Source organism: Vombatus ursinus, unplaced genomic scaffold, assembly GCF_900497805.2.
Source record: "Vombatus ursinus unplaced genomic scaffold, bare-nosed wombat genome assembly UNPS02000546.1, whole genome shotgun sequence".
NCBI classification, from domain to species: Eukaryota; Metazoa; Chordata; class Mammalia; order Diprotodontia; family Vombatidae; genus Vombatus; species Vombatus ursinus.
This window is the reverse complement of record NW_020940324.1, coordinates 643,158-658,086: the sequence shown is the minus strand read 5'-3', so window position 1 is coordinate 658,086 and position 14,929 is coordinate 643,158. Positions and strand designations below refer to the sequence as shown.

Below are 14,929 nucleotides of genomic sequence, written 5' to 3'. Positions count from 1 at the left end.
AGCCTTCTCCTTGTCAGCTGAGGCCCCCTGGCCACTGGGAGGAAGAGGGGAGGGAAAGTGGTCACTCACTGGAACTTAGAGCAGTATTTCTGTACCAGGTACCGAGATAACTCCTGCAGAATGGGCTGACTGTGCAGATTCACAAACTGTTCACGACAGACCTGGAAAGCAGGAGAAAACTGAAGCCTCAGTTTCCCTCCTGCCCCTTTTGGATGGAGGGAGAAATGGAGGAGATTCCCAGCTGAGAGACTCCCCCACCCCCAACAGAGATCACCCCGACTGTGGCCCAGCCTTGCTCAGCCTCATCAGAGCAATGGTGCCAAGGCGAACCCACAGCAGTCCTAGCCTGGGCTTCTGGACTCTCGAGACACCTGCTACCTTGGAGCTGGCTTCAGAAAGAGGCACACCACCTAGCCTCTGAGGCCCTGCCCTGGTTACTGACGACCCAGAGGAGAGGAGAGATAGGGAAAAGGCAGTTCAGACTCTCCAAACAGAAGAGACTCAGAACTTGTCTCACCCCCTTCCCCTTTTATGTGTGAGTTCCCTTTGGGCCTCCTACAGTGAGGCTGCCTGCCAGCGTCACTGAGAGAAGCACAGGAGCAGCGGGGGGGCTCCTGCGATCATCCCCTTCCACTTCAGCGCCCATAAGCATGGCAGGGAAGGTCACTCACCTCATTCATGACGTCCACAGTGGAGGCATGTGTCCAGAAGCAGTCATGCACAGAGACGAAGGTGAGTCCCTTCCTGGGAGGCAGGGAAAGGTTAGTGTGGGGGGCTGCTTCCAGGAGGAAGCAGGGTTGAGGGGTGGGGGGTGTGGGGACTCTGACTTCACACAAGGCCCAGGAGAACAACTGTTGGCTGCTAAGGCCCTGCTCCACTTCATCTGCACGCGAAGCTGCGTCCTCCCTGCCAAGGCGCCCAGCTTGCTAAAGGAAGAGTTGAGCCCACAAACAGAGCTCAGGAGCGTGGGGGACCTAGGGGCTTTATGAGCAGGCCAGATGACACAGAGCCCTAACAGGGATGGAAGCGACCGGGCCAAGCTGAAGAGTACGCAGGCAGGAAGATGAGGCTGTTTCTCACAAGCTGGTGGGGGGGCAATCTCTGCCACAGCCACGTGCCAGCCACACACCCTGGGCAGGGGCTACCTGCTCACCTGTGACAGTACAAAGCCGTCAGCATCATGTGGGTGGAGTCCAGGGAGTGGATGAAGTTGGGGGGGAAAGCATTCTTCTGTTTCAAGGTGTTTGGTTTCCTGTGAGGACAAGGGGAAGGGGCCGCCTGTCTCACTGGGCTCCTGGGTCACACAGACCTCCTCCTCCTCCTCATTCCCAACAACTCCCAGTATGCAAACCCCCACCTGAAGCAGGCCTAGATTCCCAGCCACTGAGAGAGGATATCACTACTGAGCACTTCTACGACTCAGTGCCTGGGATGCGAGGACCCTCAGCCCTTGGCTGGTTCCCCCGGCACAAGGCTGGTGAGGAAGAAGCCAAAGGGAGAGTGTACCGAGGTGGGCATGTGGGACAGTTGGTGCTGGGGTCTTATTCCCTGTGGCTTGGGGACTGTATGAGAGGTCACTCACTGGCTGACATCAGAGTATCTCATGAGGCACAGAGACTGCAGACTCCCAGAAACCTGAGGAGAGAGTGAGGAAGTCACTCTTGGGACGGATACGGCCATGGCCACACCCACACGCTTCGGGAGGGAGAGGCAGGGATATGTTCAGGGAACGCGTCACTTACGATGGTTTTCTGGGTCTTGTGATATGGCTGAATGATGGGAAGGCCCAGCGGGGTGACCCACTGTACAGAAGACCCAGACTTGGAGATACAGTCTGCACTTCTTGTCAGCCAGTCCTACAGAGAGAGCCCGGATTGGGGGACAGAGGGTAACTGTGAGGTGAAGGCCTCAACAGTAGACAGACACCTAGATTTTGGAGTCTGAAGGCCTGGGTTTGAATCAAGCTCTACAACTTAGGATCTCTGTGACCTCGCAGAAGTCGCTTCCTTCCTGAGCCTCGGTTTTCTTATCTGGACTTCAAAGATCTATGAGTACCCACTGATATGGGTGCCACCCTCGGCCCAATCGTCTGGTAATGAACTTCCCTACAGTTGGTTAGGCCTTCACAAGGAAACTGAGGCCCATGGAGGGAGAGTGACTTAGCCAAGGATTTGAACTCAGGTCTTCCCACTGCACCATGATGCCTCCCACACTCACAGGCTTTCCTTGGCCTCTCAGAATTCCCACTCTGTACCTCACAGGGTTGTATGAGTGACTAATTAAGACAAAGGAGAAGCACTTACAGACACAAAGAGGTGGCTTCATCATGCCTGGGAGGGGGAAGATGATGGTCCTGGGACCTTGACTTAACTAACCAGCTAAGGCCTGGTCACCAAGGCCCAAGGCTGGGGCATTCCTTCCGGGAAGAAATGTTCCTCCCTTGCTTTGAGTGGACCCAGCTCTGCATGGGGCATGGGGGGGGTGGGGCAGGGTGGCAGACCGAAGGCCCAGCTTGGGAAGCTGGCTCTGCCTGCAGAGTAAGATGGCAGTCAGCCTGCACACTAGGGCAAGACTGATAGTGCTCATTTTAAAACACATTAAGGTTTACAGAGAGCTTGCCTCACAACTCTGAGGCAGATGGTACAAGGATTCTCACTATGCTCTTAGAGATGGGGAAACTGAGGCTCAGAGAAGCGAGAGACTTGTTCCTTCATAGTTACGTACCTAGTGGCAGAGAGAACCCAGGTCTCCTGGTTACTATCTTAGAGTTCCTACCAAGACTAAGGCTGCCCTTGCCAGCTGCCACGCAGACAGACCATGTGTGGACAGCTCAAGTCCTCCAACAGCTTGAGCCCATTCATGAGGTGCCCACAGGTCTTAGTGAAGGGTAAGGGAGGAGGTACCTGGATTTCCCTGGTTCCTGAGAACATCTCACCAAGGCTAGTGAAGACCAGCTGGGAGAGGTAGATGGAGGCTTCCCACACATGTTCCTGGTGAGAGGAAAGAGAGGCAGTCAGCTGATGGCAGTCGGAGTACAAAGACGCTGCCCCTGACTGGGCAGGTTGGGCAGGAGCTGGAAGAGTTCTCATCCAAAGTGCGCATCTCTAGCAGTACCAGGTTGAGAGCTCTATCTGTGCAGAGCGGGCATTTAATGTTTGTCGAATGACTAAAGGAAGGAATGGAGAAAGATCTGAACGATGAAGCTTCGCTGACTGGAAAGTCTGAGACGGGAATAGGATGAGAGCCTACAAAACAGTCAGGCCTGAAGAGGGTGACCTAGAGAGGCCCAACAAATGCTAAAAACCAAGGGGCCCCTGGAAGCCGATCAGAAAAGCCCTGCGTGGCCCAGGAGCCAGTGAACCATGGACGCTCATGCCTCAGAGATGAAGCAGGATGAAAACAGAAGTTAGGCTGAAGAGGGTTCAGAGAAATTCAAGGATGAGTTGCTGGGTTATAAAGAGAATGACCACGACTTGCATCTCTACAGGGGGGTCACAATTACAGAGCATGCTTTCCACCTGTTCTCTTCCTGAATCTTCAAAACAATTCCATGAAGGAGGCTAAGCAGAGGCAACGCTCTCCATTTTACAAATGGAGAGACTGAAGCTCTGGGGAACTCTGGGCCAAGCCCCTCTCTCTCTGTAAAACGAGGAGGTGTGACCCAGTGACCTCAAAGGGCCTTTCCAGCTTTAACTCCAAGGAACTTGCCCAAGGTCACACAGGATATCAGGTGCAGAAATGGCCCCCAGCCCTCCCGAGTCAATGCCAGCCCAGGGCTCCTGACGTAGTACCCATGCAGGTACCCAAACCGTTAAACATGTTTGGGACCCCTCCCCAGTCTCCACAAACCCTATTACCCAGAGTCTGGGGCCAGCCTGACCACAAGAGTGCAACAGCAAAATGATGGGGAGTGTGGCTCAGGAGAAGGATAGTAGAATTCTGAGTCAACCCCAGGTCTGCCTTCATATGTGATCCTTGGCAGGTCACTTTATCCCTCCAGACCTCAATTTGCTCATTTAAAATATGAGAAAACAATTTTTGTAGACAATCTCTCAGACAGGGGCCTCATTTCTCAAATAGATGGAGAAGTCTGTCAAACTAACAAGAATACAAGTCATACTCCAAATGATGAATGGTCAAAGGACATGAACAGGCAGGTTTTTCAATGAAGGAATCAAGACTATAGAAAATTATATGAGAAAATGCTCTAAATTATTATTAATTGGAGAAACTCAAATTAAAACAACTTTGAGAGATCATCTTACACCTATCAGATTGGCTAAAATGATAGATGCCCTTCAACTGGGGAATGGTTAAACAAGCTGTGGTATATGATTGTGATGGAATAGTGCTGTGATATAAGCAATGATGAGCTGGTTTAGATTTAGAATAACAAGGAAAGATTTGGACCTAAGGAAGATGCTATCCACCTCCAAAAAAAGAACTGACAAAGAGAAATTGCATAGTAAGGACTTATACATATACGTGTGTATGTATGTATGTTTATGGATGTGTATTTGTGTGTATATATTTTTATATATATATATACACACACACATATGTATAATCCTGCTTAATTGTGGGGGGTGGTGGGAGGGATAAGGAAAAAAATAAAAATAAAAAGCGCACAGCACAGAACAAAAGAAAACCTAGAACGAAGCACAGAAAAGCTGGGTGGCTTTGAAAACCACATGTAGGATTTATTATATAGGTTTTCGTGAAATGGAAATTTATTGTTCTATACTGTATCCTCTCATGTTCTGTTGTGTACATGAAAATGTTTTTTTTTCTTTTGTATTTAAGTTTAAAATGAATAAAAAATTTAAAAAACAAATAAAAATAAAGTATGAAGGGTGGGTAACTCGGGACCCTCCAAGGTCCTCTCCAGCCCTCAAAGCTGTGGCCTGTGATCTAAGTCTGGGTGTGTACCCAGCACAGCACACTGCTGTCAGCACTGGGGTTCTCGCGTCGGGGGAGCCCCCAAGGCCTTGTAAGCAGGACGGTTTACTCTGGCAACGGCCTGGAAGATGGATTGCACACAGGAACACCGAAGGCAGGAAGATCAGCAAGGAAGAAGACTTACAAGAGACCAGGCCACAGGGACTGAGAAGGAATGAAGGAACACAGAATAATACAAAGAAGGAACAGAATTTGGTAAGTGACTGGGGGGAAAAGGAAAGTGATGCACCTGGATGTGTCAGGAGGCACTGAAGAGCATGTGTCAGATGCAGCTATTTGTCCATCTGCAGTCACTTACTCCCAGTGATGGTGCATGCATGTAAACACGTCCGCATTTACCACGGTGGCCTCCACCATCTCTCTGTTCACAAATGTGCTCTAGAAAAGCTCTGAAGAGACATGCCAAGTGTGGTGTCCTGGTTCACAGGAAGATTACGAGTAGGGGAGAGCCATGCTTTAAGAACCAGGGACTAGAGTGTAGCACCACCTGGAAGCCTCTGAAAGGGAGGGAGCTGTCTGGGACAGGTGAGTGAAGACCACTAACAGGGCATCCCTGAGGGCAAAGGCCACGGCCTGCAGTCCTCCCCCTTTGAGGGAGGACAGCATCCTTGCCATTGGAGGACCAACCTTGGGGAAATCATCCAGCTCCTTCAGGCGTTTCTCAATCTGCAGCCTGCCGCCATAGTGTGTCACACCGTAGACCACTGTCATCACCGTCTGCTTTACCAACTTGCGGCTAATGAAGCCCTCTAGGACTTGGGCTATCGAGCTCCCTTTGGCGGCATCTCTTTTGCGCTGCTCTTCCACCTACGCAGGGGAGAGGAGCCAAGTGCCTGGGATCAGAGCCTCTAAGACTTGTCCAGCCTCCATGAGGCAGGGCCACAAAAAACCTCAGCCCAAGGAGAACAAGGAGTCAGGAGAGAGGGAGGCAAGGCACCTTACCAGCTGAGCCACGCCACTGTAGACATCCTGGGGAACGTCGCAGGGCATCAAGTTGACAGAGAAGGCCCCGATGACATCTCGGCCCAGAGCCGCATAATGCTGGAGCCCATTACAGGAACCATCCTGGAGAGAGAAGCCAGGTTTGGGGAACAGTTCAGATGATCTTAGCCAACTCTCAAGAGGCAAACCTACCAGGTGGGCCAAGACAAATAGGAAAGGTATAAATGCACTAAAAGGGGCGAGTCTGGCCCAGTCACGTAGATGGGGAAGAGGAGTAAGAGATACCAGCTTTCAACCCAAAAGAAAATGAAGTTGGGCACGAGAGGGCCATGAAGACTCCATGGAAAGGAGCAGCTACTCACAAAAACTAAAGGTGAATACTAAAGAGGAAAGCTTGGGGTAGGATGGGGGAGGGGAAGCAAGCAGGAAGGGAAGTCCATTTGGTGTGCCTGTCCTAGAACAATAATATCACAGCCATCAGGAGGAGAGTGGCAGATCCCCCATCTCTGTGGGCAGCAAACCCTGTTGAGCCTGTTTGATCACATAATGAGATCGGGCAAATCTCTTGTAATGGATAGAGAAGACCTGCCCCCCACCCCGGGGGGATGAGGCTGCTGTCCAATCTCTTTCCGTCAGTCCAGTCTTGCCTCCTGCTTTGGTTCAAAGTCCCCTTCTGCTTGCCCAGTCATCACCCCGTTTAGTCCCTTCTCACCTCTCACCTGGGCTTCTAAAGGAGCTTCACGGCTAGTCCCCCTTCCCCTAGCTTCTCCCCTCTCCAATCTACACAGCTACAAAGCTGATACTGCTGAAGCCCACTCCCCTGCTCAAGACGGTTCAGGGCTTCCTTATTACTTCTGGGATAAAATTTCAGACATTCAGAGGTCTTTGAAAACTGGCTCCAATCTATCTTTCTGCAAAGCCAGCCAGATTACTACTGCGTGTACACATGCCACCCCACCTCCTCTCTGCCTCTGTCCCCCAGGCCTGGAATTCTTGCCTTAGCTCACACAAGCCCGTGGGATCCCCAGCTCCCTTCAAGGCTCAGGTGCCACCGTCGAGGAAAGGCCTGTCCCAGGCGCCCCAGCTGTTAGTGTTCTCCCCACTGCCCCCAAAACTGTGGATATAGTTTATACATTTACTTATTTGGGTTATTTCTCCCTAGGAATTAGGGTGAGGACTGTTTCACTCCTGCCTTTATCCCTGGGCCTGGCACACAGAGGCCCTTATAAATGCTGGCTGAACCAAGCCCTCAGAGTCAGCTGGGGGGAAGGGGAGTATTAGCAGGCACTCCAAGCCATCTGCTCCTCTCCACAGCGTTCTGCCCAATCTCACTGTTCACAAAAAAGTGGGCATGCAAGGCCATAAGACCTGTCACTGAACTCCACAGCCAACGAGACGGCTAGTAGATAGAGACCTGGACCTGAAGTCACAAAGCTTCAAACACTCCCTAGCTGTGTGATCCTGGGCAAGTTACCTAACCTGTCTGCCCCAGTTTCCTCAACTGTAAAATGAGCATTATAATAACACCTACCTCTTGGGGTTGTTGTAGGATCAAATGAGACATTAATTGTAAAAAGAGCTTAGCACAGTGTCTGGCACATAGTAGGTGCTTAATAAATGCTTGTTTCCTTCCTTTCCTACCTGAGAGTAGGTTCAGAGGGGAAACCTTAGTGGCTTCCATAATTGCCCACGGAATTTCAGAGCTGGAAGGAACCTCTGAGACCTAGTCCCGCTTATACCTGAACAGAAACTCCTATATATAACAGCTAACTTACCTCAAAGGCCCCATGCAACTCAGATTCCAAGATTCTTTAAACAAACACACATTCTCCATGAGTGACCATCTGGCCTCCAGGGACAGGAAACACCCTTCTTCCTGAGGCAGCCTGTTGTCCTATGGAACCTCCAGTTTGGGGGGAATTCAAAGGTTTCCCAGGCAGGACTCCCACCTCCACCATGGACAAAGCCATCCACTCACCTCTACTGCCACCTACCTGATGGACAGGTAAATGGGAGACGTAAGCCGTGGGGTCTGGTGACCGGACAGCATTGGCAATCTCCATGCAGCAGGCCAGGGCCTGCCAGGGCTCATCGACGTCCATCCACCACTTCCTTCCCTGGAGAGAGGAAAGGCAGCTGGTTAGCTCTGGGCTGATGCTGGCCAGGACGTGGTCCTCCAGCGATGGATGGCTTTCTGACTCACTGATTCTGAGGCTGGTAGAGCCTGGATGCTCCCCTTACCCAGGCCCAGCAGCCCCGCCTCTCCCACCATGACACCCTGTGGCCACTTTCACCTACAGTCAGTGGATTGTCCGCTGAGTCCAGGATGTCCTCCAAGATCTCATTGGCATAGGCCAGCCGGGCCTTCAGCGACTCTCTCTTCTTGAGTCCTGTCAGGTTGATGAGGTGAATCTTTAGCCAATTCAGGCCACTGGGCCCCAAGGGTTTGCCTTCAGCAAACAGCAAGATAGCCCGGGTCATGTCACTGCCCAGGTGGTTGAAGTGCGGTGGGCAAGGGTAAGTGCGGCCCCGGAAGTCCATGTTGTGAGGAAACCAGAAGATCTGGTCTCGCAGGTGGTGGGCAATGGACAGCTTGTACAAGGCATCTGTGCGCAGGCTGTACATTTCCCGGGTGGTCTTATGGCACTGGGCGATCTCTCGCCGCAGCCTCGACTTTTCTAAAGAGCTGGCATCTTTGGAGAACTGGTAGGAAGGGGGTATGGGGGCCTCCGACATGGGTGGGGGCACATCTAGCTTCTTGCTGCCCTTAGCATTGAAGATGGAGATTATGAGGTCCAGCACAGGCTGGTTCACCTTCCAGGCACAGTTACCCAGCAGATTGAGGGCATCGAGGACCGAGTGCAAATGCTCCTGAGGGCAGTTCTCCAGCTGCTGCTGGTGTTGGACAGTCCCATCCAGGCAGCGCATCAGCTTGGTGGGGTGGAGGACATAGGCCCCAAAGACAGGTGAAGTCCAAGGTTTGGGAGGGCACAACATGGGCATGACAGAGGAGTCAAAGGTCAGCTTGGTGCAAGCAGCTTCAGCTACCAGCTGATTGAAGGCAGGATGGGGTTTAATGAAACCAATCTGGAAAATCAAGAATCAAAGTAAGATCTTTAGAATCAAATTCAACAGGGAAAAGAAAGGCTCCCATCCAGAATTCCAAAGCCCAGGCCTTCCATTCAATTTATTTAATAAGAAAGTAGAAAAGGATAAAGTCCAAGCTAGAAAAGGGCCTGACACATGGCTGAACTTAGGGATCATGCTTTCTTCTCCTGGGGAAAGTTTCTTATTGGAGCCCTGGACATTACATTCATCAGACAACCTCCTGTGAACCTATGTCTGGTATATAGTAGGCATTTCATAAATGCTTGGTGACTTGAGAGAGGAGAAACAAAGCTGGATGAGGCAATGGGAAGTCATGTAAAATAAGGCCACAAAAGTATGGTGGTTAGCTCCCTTAGTAGTGAATCAAAATTCAAACTCAGTGTATCAGGCTACAGATGGAAAAGGTCTGAGTTCACTACAACACACATCAATAGGATCTGGAAAGTGATCAGATCTGGGAGATGAAAGAGTCCAAGAACATCCTGCCACCGTGAAGGTCAACAGGCCTGTGGCATCTTTACCTGCTTTACGGAGAGGAAGGAGTAAACATGGTACAGCACAGGGATGAGTCTCTTCTCCGTCTGGGAGGAGAACAAATTGTTGGGCATGCGGATGGCCTGCACCAGCACCTCCACAAGGTGGGTTCCAAGCTGCACCAACACCACATCTGGCCAGACCTTCTCTTGAGTGAAGAAATCGGAGGAGATGGTGGCTTCCGACTCCAAGGACTCCCAGAACTCCCGGGGCAGGCAGGAGTCCAGCTGCAAGGCCCAGAGAATCAGCAGTGAGAAAATTCCATCCAGCCACTCCTACACTCAACAGTCAATTCCCTCCCCTACTCTGGGATTCAAATTCTATAAACTGGATGCTAGACAAACTTCTTAGATACCTTCTAGTTCAAGAGCTCTCTAAGGGATTGTCCTAAGGGCCCTCCCAGCCCTGACACGCTGGGTTCCTTATTAAAAGGGCCCTCCAAGCTTTGACATTTTATGTTCCAAGGGCCCTCCCAGCTCTGACATCCTGTGTCCTAAGGGCCCTGCCAGTCCTGACATCCTGTGTTCTAAGGGCCCCCCCCAGCCCTGATATCCTGTGTCCTAAGGGCCCCTCCAGCCCTGACATCCTGTGTTTTAAGGGCCCTCCCAGCTCAGACATCCTGTGTTTTAAGTGGCGCCCCACCCCCAACTCTGACACCCTGGGTTCCTTATTTAAAGGGCCCTCCAAGCTTTGACATTTTACATTCTCAGAGCTCCCCCAGTTCTGATATTCTATGTTCTAAGGGCACCCACACTTCTGACACTCTATGTTCTAACAGTATTCCTAGCTCTGACACCCTGTGTTCTAAGAGCCCTCCCAGCTCCCTGTACCCACTTTACCACACAGGACCCACAGAACATTTCCTTACAGAACCACTGGAGAACTTGTTAACTAGATCCAGTATTAGACAGGGTTTAAGATAGGGGACATTGCTCGCCCCTCTCTGTCCTGAGTTCAAGTTGGGGGGGAGGGGCAGAAGAGGGAGGAAGGTCACAGAAATCCCTTTTACCTGAGTGTCCTTGGCCAAAAGATGTAGGTAATTCATATACTTCCTATTCAGCTCATCTAATACAAAGGGTTTCATCTTCATCTGGATTAAATTCTTGTTGTAAACCTTCATCGCAAGATCCATGACGAAGTGGATTAAGGAATCTCCATGTGGAGGCAAGTTAAAGAGGGCCTGGACAGAAAAGGCAGGGGCTAATCAGCCTTCGGGGGCAGGCCACCGGAGGGCCTGGAGTCAGAATTTTCTGGATCCCCTTCCCATTGGAAGCAAATATGCCTGAAGAAGTCTGAAGAGGTTGGTGCCTAGCTAAGGGCTATGGAATTCCAATACACAGACAGACACGCAAGCCAACAGTTCAGGAGACAAGACAGCAGAGGCTGGCCACCAACCACAAGGTGCTGCTGCCAGGCTACCAGTGTGACAAGGGCACGGGATCTATAAAAACATTTATAGCACCTATTTCTGTGCTGGCAAAGAACTGACTACTAAGAGGGTGCCCATCAAATGAGAGACTCTGAACAAGTTATGATATATGAAAGAACACTACTGTGATGTGAGGAGGGTTTCAAAGACACTTGGGAAGACTTGTACAAATGGATGTAAAGTCACTCAACACGCATTTATTAAGTACCTACTATATGCCAAACACTATGATAAACACTAGGGATGAAAAGAAAGGCAAAACACCAGCTCTTTCTCAAGGAATTCATAGTCTGATGTGGGAGAGAGCATGTAAAGAATTATTTTTAAATGAGATATAGATAGGATAAATTGGAGATTGTTTCAGAGGGAAGGCACTAGAATTAAAACATATACAATATAAACTGGCAATAATCAAGGGAGAGAAATCACTAGAAATGAAGGGGGATCAGGAAAGGCTTCCTGTAAAAGATGGGATTTTAATTGGGACTTGAAGGAAGCCAGGGAAACCACAGGTGGAGATGGGTAGAGAGGACATTCCAGACATGCGAAGGAGAGAAGGCAGATTTTGGTTCATTGAAAAAAAAAAAAAATGTAATTGAAGAGCAAACAAACAAGGACACAGGCTCTCCATGGATTAGCAGACACAGCTTATCAGTGCCAAGTGGAACGAGTCAAGAAAGTGGACAAACCCTAGCGGAAGTCCCTTTTTATGACTGAGGACACATCTTTAAATATCACTTCGTTGTCCTATGGGCCAAGATTTTAGAGCAAATCAATTTCAGTCATCAAATAATTATTGTATTAATAAACATCTACTATGTACAGAAAGCTCAGGTTTAGGTACAAGAGATGCTGTGCCAAAGACCACACTGTCTTTTCTGAATTCCCCAAAACATTCTTGCTTCTTTTCCTAGAATCTGGTGTCAAATGGGACCCTAGAGATCCAGAGTACAACCTTCTTACAAAGAAGGAAATTGAGGCCCAGAAGGGAAAGAACTTGCCCAAGGAAGCCTGGAGAGTCAATGGCAGAACAGAGACTGGAATCCAGGTCTTTATGCCGCAGCAGATTCCTTGCTCTAGTCAGATAAGTGTTTTTCATCTCTCCCTCTGCCAACAATCCTTCTTGCCTTTTCCTTAAATGAGTATCTTGAGGACCTTCCTTAAGCCAGTCTAGGTCCCTCTGTTCCAAGCACTGCTTAGTTATCCTGAGGTCTTTCTCTGGTGAAGAAAACCGTTTCCTGGTCTCACTATTTTGGTTTAAAAAAAAAAAAAAACCAAAAACAGTCAGACCGGAAAAGCAGCCAAAGATCTTTAGAGTTCCTTTTAGAAGTGATCCCCTAAGGGCTCTTCCAATTCTGAGAGTCTGTGTTCTAAGAGGACCCTCCCTCCCCCAAATGCTGCTAGTTCATCTTCTCAGGGCCTTTCTAATTCTACCATTCTATATTCTGGGTTCCTCCTTGCTTTGTTATCCTACATTTTCTAGTCTCTTCCGATCTAACATTCTACAATCTACCTTTCAATGGGCTTCCCCGGTTCTGACAGTGTCTTCTGTGATCTAAGGCCCTTTCTAGATATCTAGTCTATGGTTCCATGATCATAGTCCACTAGCCCCTGGACCTCAGGAGCTACCTTCTTAGCCCTCCCTCATATGAAACCTACACCTCTAAACCTTGAAATAATCAACTCCTCCCAGGGAAGCTCCCAAGAGGGGACACAAGATCGTGACGTCCCTCCTTCCCCTTATTTTCCTCCATCTGATGGGGCTGGTTAGGGAGCTAGAGCTACTGGCAGCATGCTCTGATGACAGCCCCTCGAGAAGCATGTAGAAAGACCAAGTCTCCTGAGCTGCCACCTTAGCGCAGCCTCAGCTCTTGGCTTTAAAATAAATAAATAAATAAAAATTGGGGGGACGGAGCCAAGATGGCAGAGTGAAAGCAGTGACTTGCTTGAGCTCTCCCCCAAAGCCCTCCAAATACCTGTAAAAAATGGCTCTAAACAAATTCTAGAGCAGCAGAACCCACAAAAAAGACAGAGCGAAACAAATTTCCAGCCCAAGACAACCTGGATGATTGATTGGAAAGGTCTATTGCGTCGGGTTGGGAGAGGAGGGCAGTGCAGCATGGGGTGCGCAGGTAAAGACCAGGCCTCAGGAAACCTGAAGCAGGCCTCAGGGGACTGAATCACAGGCAGCTGTGGTGGTTTCCAGACCTCTCAACCCACGAACACCAAAGAGAACTTAGAAGATCAGTAGGAAAAGTCTGTGACCATGGTGAAAGAGAAGCTTGGTCCCAGTCCTAGTCCTGGTGCTTCCTGGGGCAGCAGTTGCTTCTGGAGCTTCTGGCCTACAGAGTGAGGGAGAATCAAGTGGCTGATCAGAGGGGGATTGCAGGGATCTCTCTGCTGGTGCGGGATTCTTTGCTTTGCCCTGCTTGGATCTGGGTCACAGTTCTGGGTGAGGATCCTGGGGTAGGGAGCAGCACTGGCATGGTGGAGCTTGTAGTAGTGGTGGAGAGGGAATCCTCCTCACAGTTCCAAGGCAGAAAAGAGTACTTGTGGTCACTCACAGACCAGAGTACAGGCCAGAAAAGGAGTAGACACCCCGCCCTTCATTGTACCACCTTGAAAAACTGAAAATTTACAGGTCCCTAGAAGTACCTCTGAAAACAGCTGCACAAAACCCCCGAAGCTTGGGATGGTACATTCGCCACACTGGAAGCAGACCCCCACCTTAACAAAGAGTTTAAAACTCAAGTAATTGGCTGGGATCACAAGCAAACTTCAGACCATAAAAAGTCAGACCATAAAATCTTTGGTGACGAAGATCAAAACATACAACCAGAAGAAGAGAACAAAGTCAAAGCTCCTACATCCAAAGCCTCCAAGAAAAATATGAATCAGTCCCAGGCCATGGAAAAGAGCTCAAAAAGGATTTTGAGAAGCAAATAAGAGAAGCAGAGGAAAAACTGGAAAGAGAAATGAGAATAATGCAAGAAAATCATGAAAAACAAGTCAACAGCTTGCTAAAGGAGACCCAAAAAAATACTGAAGAAAATAATACCTTAAAAAATAGCCTAACCCAAATGGCAAAAGAGGTCCAAAAAGCCAACAAGGAGAAGAATGCCTTAAAAAGTAGAACTGGCCAGATGGAAAAGGAAGTCCAAAAGCTCACCAAAGAAAATACCTCCTTAAGGTGGAAAATTGGGAAAGAATTTTTACAACCAATCTCTCTGATAAGGGCCTCATTTCTAAAATATATAGAGAATTACGTCAAATTTATAAGAATACAAGTCATTCCCCAATTGATAAATGGTCAGAGGATATGAACAGACAGTTCTCAGATGAAGAAATTAAAGCTATCTATAGTCATATGAAAAAATGCTCTAAATCACTATTGATTAGAGAAATGCAAATCAAAACAACTCTGAGGTACCACATCACACCTATCAGAATGGCCAACATGACAAAACAGGAAAATGATAAATGTTGGAGAAGATATGGGAAAACTGGAACACTAATGCATTGTTGGTGGAGTTGTGAAATGATCCAACCATTTTGGAGAGCAATTTGGAACTATGCCCAAAGGGCTATAAAAATGTGCATACCCTTTGACCCAGCAATAGCACTTCTAGGGCTATATCCCAAAGAGATCACACAAACGGGAAAAGGACCTACATGTACAAAAATATTCATAGCAGCTCTTTTTGTGGTGGCAAAGAATTGGAAATTGAGAGGATGCCCATCAATTGGGGAATGGCTGAGCAAGTTGTGGTATATGAATGTAATGGAATACTATTGTGCTATAAGAAATGATGAACAGGCTGACTTCAGAAAAACCTGGAAAGACTTGCATGGTCTGATGCTGAGTGAAGTGAGCAGAACCAAGAGAACGTTGTACACAATAACAGCCACATTGTGTGATGACTAATATTGATAAACTTAACCCTTCCTGGCAATACA

The 14,929-nt window shown here is 48.9% G+C and overlaps 1 protein-coding gene across 1 annotated transcript in view; it reads right to left on the bottom strand.

The window, feature by feature from the left end:
- The window catches only part of POLRMT (RNA polymerase mitochondrial), a 47,557-nt gene that overhangs the window by 1,630 nt on the left and 30,998 nt on the right, over window positions 1–14,929 (bottom strand). The window contains exons 8-19 of the mRNA XM_027859123.1: window positions 10,553–10,723; window positions 9,531–9,770; window positions 8,200–8,988; window positions 7,896–8,018; window positions 5,902–6,024; window positions 5,587–5,766; window positions 2,904–2,990; window positions 1,743–1,856; window positions 1,583–1,635; window positions 1,154–1,252; window positions 672–744; window positions 70–161 (exon numbers count right to left, since the gene is read on the bottom strand). Coding sequence (XP_027714924.1) covers window positions 70–161; window positions 672–744; window positions 1,154–1,252; window positions 1,583–1,635; window positions 1,743–1,856; window positions 2,904–2,990; window positions 5,587–5,766; window positions 5,902–6,024; window positions 7,896–8,018; window positions 8,200–8,988; window positions 9,531–9,770; window positions 10,553–10,723 — 2,144 coding nt within the window. The remainder of the gene's footprint in view (window positions 1–69; window positions 162–671; window positions 745–1,153; window positions 1,253–1,582; window positions 1,636–1,742; window positions 1,857–2,903; window positions 2,991–5,586; window positions 5,767–5,901; window positions 6,025–7,895; window positions 8,019–8,199; window positions 8,989–9,530; window positions 9,771–10,552; window positions 10,724–14,929) is intronic.